Raw genomic sequence first — 10,518 nt, forward strand, 5'->3', positions numbered from 1 at the left:
TAAACTTTAACTAAATTTGAATGCATGTATACACTAAGTCATGTCTAAATACATCCAAATTTTGATAAACTTGAGACATCTTTTGTTGGACGGAGGGAGTATTTGTTTTTTGCAACTGATGAATGTTTTTTGCTGCAGAAGATCAAACGGCTTGAAATCATGACTTAAATATTTTCTGAAACGAGGTAAGAGGCTTGGCTATATATTGATAAAGGAGGAGCAAACAGGGCAGGCCGAGGCCTGAAAATAAAAAGGAATATGACTTAGGGCATGATGCTCGCAAGATGTTTCACCCCGGCTAACGACCAAACATTGGCCTTGTCTTTGATCCGTTGAATGAGCACCGGGAGTAGGGTGGAGACTTCCCTGGCGGCATTGATCTAAATAAACCAATATACTACTCTCCTACATGAGATCATGCACGTACTAGCTTTAATTAGCTTAGGCTAGCTTCTCCTCATGCCAGTCCACCACCTAAACCGCGCATCCTCCTCCTTCCATATCTGCTCCGGCGACGGCTTCAGGTCTTCATCGAGGCGGCCGAGGTACTCGCAGCTCTTCAGCTTGCCATAAGGCTTGCCCGCGGCGAAGCAGCTGCGCAGCGCCGCCGTGGCTTTGACGCACGCCTCGACGTCGATGGCGGTGCCGCGCCTGACGTCGTCGAACTCCCTCAAGGTCGGGTGGCACTCGTCGATCGCCTTCTTGAACTGCCGGAAGCACCCGCCGGAGTTCACGTCGTGTACGACCGAGCAGAAGGAGCCCAGAAGGGTCTCGTCCTCTCCTAGGATCCAGCTTGCCAACTTGATTAGTATTCCCATGGCCGGCGCTGCTAGAATTTTAGGGTTTATAAGCTTATTAATCAGATCGATCGATCGGGTCAGGCAAGTTAATATATAGCCCGGCCCTCTCTATGTGTAGATTGCGATCGACCGTAGTATGTACTCCGTATTACGTACGTGTTACGTACTCTACGTCCTCCGGAGTCCGGAGGGCAGGCTTGCCGTCCAAATCTTAAATAATCCTATGGACGATTGACTTTTGCCTTAAAAAAATCTATATCTATACCTAAATCTAAATTTATATCTATATCTATTACAATATATATATATATATATATTAAAAATTAAATTGGAATCGGTGGTGATGGGGGACGCCGTTGGTCACTGTTGGTCGGTGTTGGTCGGTCAACTTCGTTAAAATTACAATCAATATGCCACTGCCCCTTATTTTCTTTCCCTTCCGCCTTATTCACGATTTCAGTAGCAAAAATTCTACGGTTTAGATTTACCGAAAGTTATCGTACAGTCCAAATTTGTCACAACATAATACGAACAGTCCTAAAATAAATCAATCTCCTTAGCATGAAATTCAAAATTCTTCGTATCCATCTCAGTATGAAAATCAATCCGAACCCAAACAAAAAATCTCGGTATCAATCTCAGTATGGAAATCAATCCAATTGAAAAATCAATGTCCAGACTTCGCCTCCACCGGCTCGTGCTTGATACACTTTTCGTTGTTCCGTAGCATCGCACGGGTTCTTTTGCTAGTCTATATATATATACCTATCTAAACAATACGAACCGTTCCCTTCATTTCGTCGCCTGTCAAACTTTCCATCTTTTTTTATCCGTCGTCGCTCGCTTGGCCCCACGCACGATGACTTCATGTCCGTCCCCCTCTCCCTGTACCCGTACAGAAAAAAACCTTCACGAACCGCAGACCCTGAATCCGCTGCCATCCCCCCACACCGCCGCGCTCCACTGCTCAGGGGAAACCCCCGTCGCCACCTTGCCATCACCGCCGCCTTAGACTCCGACTCCGCAGCGCACCCCCTTGTCTTCCCTCCCTCCCTGTGCACCCTCGATTTCGCGCCGCCAACCCTCGCACCCCCACGCCCCATCCTCCGCCGCCGCCTGTTGGAGTGGCGCCGAAGCCTGCCGCTGCGTGGTGAGCCGCGTGATCGCAGACGCCGCCTGGGACTCCACCGCCGTCTCCTGCCGCCGCGGTCCACTGTGGAGGCTCGATCTGGAGCAGATGACGACTCAGACGTGCTGGAGGCGCTGCTGGACGTGGACGACAAGGAGGATGAGGCACCTGATGAAGGGAGCGGGCCGGGGCGCGGAGGCGGTACGGCGGACGCAATCGATGGTGCTCGACAAAGACAATGCCCGGCGTGCCGTGGAGGAGCACGCGGAGCTACAGCTTCTGGGGTACGCACCGTGGTGCGAGCGCAGCTCATGCCGCGGTTCGCCACGACTCTGCACGTGCGAGTGCCATCATGTGCCAGGCTCGACGGGGAGCAGTACCCCAAGGCCGCCGGCAGGGTCAGCGGCTTCCCCACCGTGATCCTCTTCGTCAATGCAACCGAGCACGCCTACACTGGCCTCCACACCAAGTGAGGACGCTTGTTACTCTTATGTACCATGATATAAGATCTGCCTTCGATGTGCTCAACAAATTGACTAATAGGCTTATGTGTCTCTTTTTGATAGAAGACTAGCACGCCAGTCATTAGGCTGCTTCAGTCAAGAGATGGGTTCATGATTCTGAATTCTTTTTATATTCAGATGTTAGCACATGAATGAAATCTGGGCTCATGACTTTTGGATTCTTTTTATATCTAGGCTTGATGTTGGAGAAGGCAAAGAGATCAATTGAAGGCAATTGCTCCCGATTGAAGCTTCTCAATCAGTAAATCAAATACCTCGATGATTCCTACCACTTTTTGCGAACATGGTGTGAAGGAACAAGAGTTTGGAGTTACAAAATGTTAGCTGTATAGGTTGTCTGGCATAACGTACTTCAACTGTGCAGAAGGGCTTTGAAGTCGTAATTGAGGGCGGAAAGTCCTTGTACGAAAAGAGCTGGCTAATCCTTGACTCGCGTTGCGGACTGAGAGATGTAAGTGGATCTTTGTTCTTAGCACATCTAAGAGCATGTATGATGATCAGGAAATATGCATAACATCCTATAAAAGAAAGATTATATCAGCCACGGAAATGTTTGCTACTCGGCTTATGTTATCTTGCAAGATAGGGTTATCATTTCATTATAAATTCCTGATTTCAGCGGCCAGTTTTATGCGTTTCAGTGTTTGACATGTGCACATCTTTAGCATTACATGGCTTCTTATTTTTGTGCTGCCAAATTTTGTGCTGAAAATACGAGGGAAGCGGAACGCACCGCGGCAGCGCACGGGCATTTCAACCGGTAAAAATAAATGAATGTATCACCGATCAAGTCAATAAGAAGTGGAAGGGCCCAATCACGAAGAGGCTCTCCTGGATGAGGATCGGGTGGCACTCGTCCATCGCCTTGCTGAACGTTACTGACGATCGATCGAGAGCACCCGCCGGAGTGCACGTCGTCGTGTGCGACCGAGTAGAATTCACCCATACAAGAGTACAAGACTCGTCTACTCGTAGGAAGCTGCAGTCGCCTAAAAAAACTTCAGAACCAAACAAAAATGCAAAAATTAACCACGAAATTAATTAAGTCTATAAGACCCCAATCTAATTAAACCTATATACGCATGAGATCTCACGTACAAACTTAGCTTAGCTTCTCCTCATGCCAGTCCACCACCTAAACCGTGTCTCATACTCCTCCTTCATCAGCTCCAGCGACGGCTTCAAGTCTTCGCCAAGGTCCTCGTCGATGCGGCCACGAGGTACTTGTGATCGTTCAACTTGCCGCCGCCGGCGGCGAAGCAGCTGCGCAGCGCGGCCGTGGCTCTGACGCAAGCCTCGGCGTCGGCGGCGGCGCCCCGCTTGGTGGGGTCGTCGTCCGCGTCCCTGATCAGCTGCTGGAGGAAGGTCCGGTGGCACTCGTCTCCCGCCTTCAGGAACTGGTCGGTGCACCCGCCGGAGTCCACGTCGTATAGGACCGAGAAGCCGTCGCGCGCGCGCAACAGACTCCTCTACTCCTAGTATCCAGCTTGACAACTTGATTGACATTGCCAAGCCCATGACGCCGGCGCTGCTAGACTTTTAGGGTTTATTACAAGCTTAATCTGATCGATGGATCGATGGGCTTAAGTTAATATATAGCACACGGCCCTATATATATGTAGTGATCGATCCTAGTACGTATACTTGCATAGTTGTATTGTACTCCGTGCTATCCTCCGGCGGGCAGACTCGCCTAATCCTACGTACGTGACCTGGACGTGGTTAAGCCAACCGGTCGAGTCAACTTACCGAGTCAGTGAAAAATACATAAATGAAGTGCGAGAGTGGCTTTTCTACCGGCTCCGCCACCTATCACGCTATCGAGTGGCATGCAACCCTCACACGTGCTCCCAAGTGGCTCCCACATGGCGTCAGACTGGGCCCATCTCATTGGTGTATGGTATATGAAAAGTATATTCTATTGATATATGATATGTGGATGATATATGAGTGGCAAATTTTATTGCTATACGGATTAAAAAATAGGTGGGCCCGGGTTGGTGCCACGTGGCAGCGTGTGGCCAGCAGCATGCTACTGTTAGGTGGCGGAGCTGGCAGAAATGACTTTCACGTGAAAGGGCCAAATCACGACGAGGAAGGGCACCAACGTGAAAGGAGAGATACATTAAGATAGAGGAAAAGAGAAAGTACCACAAGAGAAAAGAGAAGTGGGTAACTCATATGGTCCACTGTAGAAAACCATTTTTCACTTGGTCTACATGAACCAGGTTTTACCTCTCCATCTCTCTCCCACCAAAAACGTCTATAGTCTTCACCGAATACCGTTGTTCCATCTTCACTTTAATGAGCTAAAAGGAAAGAGACCCCTAAAAGACCACAATCGAAGCACGACACTTGCCACACTTTCTAACATAGGAGTAGATCGTGCTACACACTGCGACCTGACCTATTTAAGAAAAATGTCGGGATGTCTTTTCTGTAAGTGTTGCGGCAATCTTATTAATAAAGATGGCTACAACCCCCTTGCACCCTAGACACATCATATATAATCCATGTGTTCTTCAACAACAACAGTCATATACATTTTCATTAAAAAAATACATATGTAGATTAATAAGCTTATGCAGTAATCGATGCGATAGGACGGCTAAAAAAACATTTGGTGCAATAAATGCAAATATAAAACCGTGATCAATAAAAAAAAGATCTGACTAGTACATGACAGAATAAATAAACCTATCTGGCTGATTCGCGCGCACGGACGCGATTGGTCCAGCTCTGCCTTGCATGTCAGCTTGGTGCTAGTTGGGTGTGCGAAAGGTGCAGCTGTATGTGGTCACTTTTCTTTGTACTAGTCCATTTTCAAAGTTTAAAAGGTTTTGTAGATCAAATCGTCAGTCTGATTTATAATCCGTTTTCACCGGTCGCTTCGTATCGATGATAGCTTTAAATTTAGATCCGATTTTGATATGTTTTGCTAAAAAATAATCAGGCACTTAAGTTACCAATCGATAATGCAAAAAAAATTCATCCTACTTTGGAAAAGCTGCCATGTCATAATAGGGTGGCAACTTCTTTAATTATTGGCGGGTAATTTTCATGCATAAGTTACCATTCTATTTGTACGTAGTTGCCATGTGGTAACTTAGTATCAAAAGAGTGTCAACTTCATATGTTATCGGGTGGTAACTTTTGAGATGGATTTTTTCCGTCGAACATACCAATATGCATGAAGTTCTCACATGGTAACTTGTTGCTAACTCGGTGATACTTTTGTATATATTATTCGATGGTAACTTTAGTGGAGAAATTACCAGCCTATTTGGCTTGAACTTACCGCATGGTTATTTGTCACTAACACGATGGTAACTTCATGCATTATTGGCTGTTAACTTCTAGGCCGGAAAAAAATATTGTTCAAACATACTAATATAGGATTTGGTTTCGAAGATCTAGTCGAGACAAACCTAACCGTAAAAACGGATCATAAAACAGGTACACATTTTCAGAGATAAGACATTTTGAAATTTGAAATCTCAAAAAATGTAGATGATGTCATCAAATTTGTCCATTAATGCATGCAAATAGTCATCATGCTGCCTCGAGTGTACGCGCGGGATGAAATTTGCGGGCATGGTCGCGCATTAGCACATCCCATAAATAAATAACTTAAAGTAAATATACAATCATGAATTAAGAAATAACATAAAACGGCTAGGGGAATACACAACTTTTATAGGATGCAATAAATTTAAAATCATCAAATTACACTGTGTCGGGACGGATGGTTTGAGCACAACAAATAATTAAAGTTTTGAAATTTGTTCTAATTAAAATGCATGATTTCAATGTCCCAGCATGATGGCTGTCTAACCCTAAAAGGACGTCCGAGATGGAGTTTCACGCTCTAATTCGGACAGCCAACCAGCTTTGACCAACTGAACACGGTTTGCAATCAAAACCTGACGTTTTTCTTCAGTTAAGTCTCAGTGTGTGGCTGAACTATGATGTATTTTTCAATTATTATTGTACGTACGAGTCACAATCCCATCCAGTTCAATGTACATCTCTGCATTTGAATTTCTTAGATGAAGAATCATCAGGAGGCTCAATTCTAGTCACGTCATGTCGTATCTATCGGACATCAAAACGTCGTACTGCAAATCATTTCCTTTTTTATAATTTGCTTCGATAGTAGCTGCCTGAGATAAAGATATTGGCGAGCCAAATAGTAAGATAAGCAAACGTAGTTTAAAAAGACTAGATTATTATAATCCACCCCAAACAGGCAGCCTATAAAAGAGACCATGACCACCAGAGCTAGGAAAAAAAGGGAAAAGTGTTTATATGCCCAGTTTGTTCGACCAAGGTAAAAGTACATCTATTCTTCAGCACTGGTTCAATGATTTGCCGATTTTGATAGGAAAACATACTCTTTGTTTTAAGAACCTCGCTCAAAAGAGCAAGAATTGCTGCATCTCCATTAATAAAACAGAATTAATAGAGTTGTCTCTCTGATAATTAATTAAGGAAAACCGGATGAAACCTTTAACACCATATTAGTTGTGAATACATTACCACTTTGTGCCAACTATGAACCATATACTGTAAAGTGGAGCATACATTTCAATTAGAAAAATCTAAATTAAATGTAAAAAAGAAAGAAAATGTAAAACATGGCAAATTTAAACTATTACATGGTGCTGGCAGAAATATTAGTGAGTACTGAGTATATGTATTCCTTACAATATCCATGTTTTGCTTACATTCATGTTTACACTAACTGGCAAGTAAGCAGTAACTCCAAACCCAACAATGAAATGAAGGGTTACCCATCATAATACACATGGTTCGCATAATTACACTCTTTCGGTACAAGGTTAATAATATAATAGCCAACTTTGGGCAGGACAGATTGGTGTTACCATTTTCTTCATATCTGTTTATCTTTCTATCTCCTTCCAAAGGAGATGAGATACTTCATTCACAGCTGCTTCTTTGCCTGAATTCTGTTTTGTTCAATGTAAGGGTAGACTCTCTGGTACTGTAATATCGCCCAGACAAGGTGCCTCCAGGAGAACTCAGGCCACAGAGGCTCCGGGTTCTGCAGATGACTAAACGTCGTCTGCCACAGGAGGAAATTGCTCAGCCGAGTCTCGCCCGAGGTCCGGATCACAATGTCGGGATCTGGGCAACCGGCAGTGTACATATGGCGGTCCAAATCAGCTACTGAAATATCCGAATGCGCGCCACTACCTGCGGCACGGCCATTGCTGCTGCCAGCGTGCTCTCTCTGCATCATATCCCTCCGTTCTGCGCAGAGCTCATTGACGGCGTTTGCAATCTCAGAGGTTGAGTTGTATGGCATGCAAACAGATAAGACTAACCCTGCGTTTCCAGCGGTGCTCGCCATCAACTTCTGAGCTGCCAGTCGAACCGGTTCGCTAAGCATGCCCAGGTTCCCCCAGAAGTTGATCTTGCAGTTAACCTTATTGATCACATTTCTGTTCTCCAACAGCTCATTGATCTTTTCCTCCATTAACTCCATCAAAGTTTGCACCTCAGTTGGGTCCCGTTTAAAATTGTCAATGCTAAATGCATAAACTGTTATATACTTCACACCCATTTCGTAACAGTATAGAAGACTTGCCATCAGAGCAGAGAAGCCCACCCTATGACCGGCGCCTTCCTTGATACTTCTGGATTTAGCATATCTGCGGTTACCGTCCATAATAAACGCAATGTGTCTAGGCATCGGGCCATATGAGAGGACAGCTACGATGCATTTGCGTATAAAATTCTGCAGACTTTCAAGAACACCAGTTGTGACTATCTCATCAGGCTGCTTCTCCTTCTCCATCTTCAAATCCTGAACAGCATGACAAACAAAACTATCAGTGCCTTTGCGAAGTGTTAGAAGAAGTGCAGATATAAAAGCCATGTAGCTGGTTGTCGATCTGTACTTGGCTGATAAGTGAATCGAGCATTTCCACTAGGGGTCAACCAACCAATGCGCCAATTCGAAGCTGCAAACAGGAAAAGATATAAAGTTTCAGATTTCCAAGGAAGAGGGGAGAAGCGAGCATTCACCGTCAGAAAAATGAGTACCAGATGTATATCATCACTACTACTACTACAGAATTAAGCAGGATGTACGCTGGGAAAGAAAAGGAAAAAAAAACTGTCAACAATTGATCTTTTATGCTTCTTCAAGGGCAGTATGAACATGTCAATCACCCAAGACAACTCAGACCTCTTTAAGGAAGAAACGAGGATCATCTTGGGACTATCAAATAGAAGTAGATGAGAAGCTTGCATAAAAATTGGAACTGGTGTGAAGATATGAAACAGGGGCCGAAAGACAGCCTTTGGATTTGCAGCACCAGATTTTAATTGCCATTGAGTTCTTTGGCGGCACAATTTTTCCTCAAGTGAACCATAGACGAGTTCCACAGGGATTGAAACTCACCTTCTCTGTCCGCCAGCAGCTGCTGCCGCCGGCCTGCGCCTTCGTGCCCCGCGCCGTGCTCGCTCTGGGGGTCGAGGATCTGGGTCCCCTCCCCTCGCCCGAGCTGGATCTCCGCGCGGCGGTGGCGCTGGCTTGGGAGGAGGCGGGGGACGGGGCGTCTGGTGATGCTAATCGTTGGAGGAAGGGGTTTGGGGGTTTCTTATCAGGAGGAAGGATCGAGAGGGAGAATGAGAGAAGGACGATGAGACGGAGACACGCTAGTACGCTACGGCCTACGGGGAGAGTACACGTTGACGTGAGGAGAAATCTGAGCCTCGGGACGGAGCAAAGCTATACGGTGACCGGCGGCAGCTTTGAGTCCGCGATAGCACGACATGGGTAGGAAAGGACAGTGGACGTCAGGAACGGGATTACGGGAGATGTGCATAGTGCCATGGCCCATGGAGCCCTTCCGCCACCGCCCAAGGCTGGGCCGGGCCGGATCCCGCGCGGCACGTACGAGTAGTTAAGTCTGGTTGAGACGAGAAAAACCCAGCCGTCAGGAGAGAAACCCTAGCCGACTTTGTTGAAGAAACTCAATTCAATTTTCGGCTATTTTCATCGTCTCTCGACGCCGAATCAGGTGTCAGGGAGAAGGAAATCACGGATAAACGTCTGACATCTTGTTTTGCGATTTTTCTGTTTAGATTTGTGTGTTCTTCGCGATAGCATCTTGCTGGTGGAGCTGACGTCATCTAAAAGATTGGTGTCTTCATCCTCGTCCTGGTGTAGTCATCACGGCTTATTTCATGAAGTTAGTGGTTCTCGCGACTCATCTTCTTGTATTCTTGATTTTTTTTCCCTTGTCAATTCATCAACGGAGCTACGGTTTCACAACCTGCCTTGTAAGGAGTGTCCTCAGTTTGAGGTGAACGATCTTAGATTCTCATTGTTTAAGGTGAACGGCTCATGCGGCCTTTCAAAACCTATGAGGTTAGTCTAGCTTGTGCAAAGTATGATGTTTTGTATTTCCGTTACATCATACATGGATTAACATCAAGATGTAGAGATGTTGAATTCGAAGGACAATGGTGGATCATTTAGTTTTACAGCGGACCTTCATTTCTTATGTTCGTTTCGATTGATCCATTGTACTATTTTCTTTTACAAGTCAGATACTCAGATTGTTGTTCTAAAGAAATAGTTGAAGTCGTTTTTTGATAAAAGTTTGACTATGCTTGCAAATGGTGAATCCACTAAAACAAAATCGTGAATCAAAATAAAATGGCTGGTTCAATCAAAGTGAAAAGTCTTCGCCCACTTTTTAATGAAGAAAAAAAAGACAAGACACTCGAAGATATGACCACGTATGGAGTACTCCCCATACGTATGTAAGTTACTACCCTATCCGAGTAACAACACATCTAGCTCGTGTTGCGTGAGGCCATCCACGATTGCTTTGGTTTGAACCCAAACAGTTTTATTTAAAAATTGGGTATTTTATATCCTAAATTCTTGAATCAAATTTGTTCAAGTATGAATGTATTTATTTTTAAAAAGTGTCTAGATACATGTAATATTTCGACAACAATTTAGGATCGGAAGGAGTATTTCGGTTTTACTTTCTCTGGTCCTAAATTCTTGGCTCAAATTTGC

At 45.0% G+C, this 10,518-nt stretch overlaps 1 protein-coding gene across 2 annotated transcripts; it reads right to left on the reverse strand.

Annotated features, from left to right (window-relative positions):
* Positions 1-7,084: 7,084 nt before the first annotated feature.
* On the reverse strand, positions 7,085-9,191 carry LOC100845573 (dehydrodolichyl diphosphate synthase 6). Of its 2 annotated transcripts, none has more exons than XM_010229687.3 (3): positions 8,884-9,191; positions 8,378-8,440; positions 7,085-8,274 (listed from the first exon to the last, which is right to left on the reverse strand). In XM_010229687.3, the coding sequence occupies exons 2-3, from the start codon at positions 8,399-8,401 to the stop codon at positions 7,399-7,401; spliced, it is 900 nt and encodes a 299-aa protein (XP_010227989.1). In that variant the 5' UTR covers positions 8,402-8,440; positions 8,884-9,191; the 3' UTR covers positions 7,085-7,398. The 2 variants fall into 2 exon arrangements, with proteins under 2 accessions (XP_010227989.1, XP_003564260.1); XM_003564212.3 differs by having other exon boundaries at positions 7,085-8,283; positions 8,884-9,189.
* Between the last annotated feature and the right edge of the window lie 1,327 nt (positions 9,192-10,518).

This window comes from Brachypodium distachyon, chromosome 1, assembly GCF_000005505.3.
Source record: "Brachypodium distachyon strain Bd21 chromosome 1, Brachypodium_distachyon_v3.0, whole genome shotgun sequence".
Lineage (NCBI taxonomy): Eukaryota > Viridiplantae > Streptophyta > Magnoliopsida > Poales > Poaceae > Brachypodium > Brachypodium distachyon.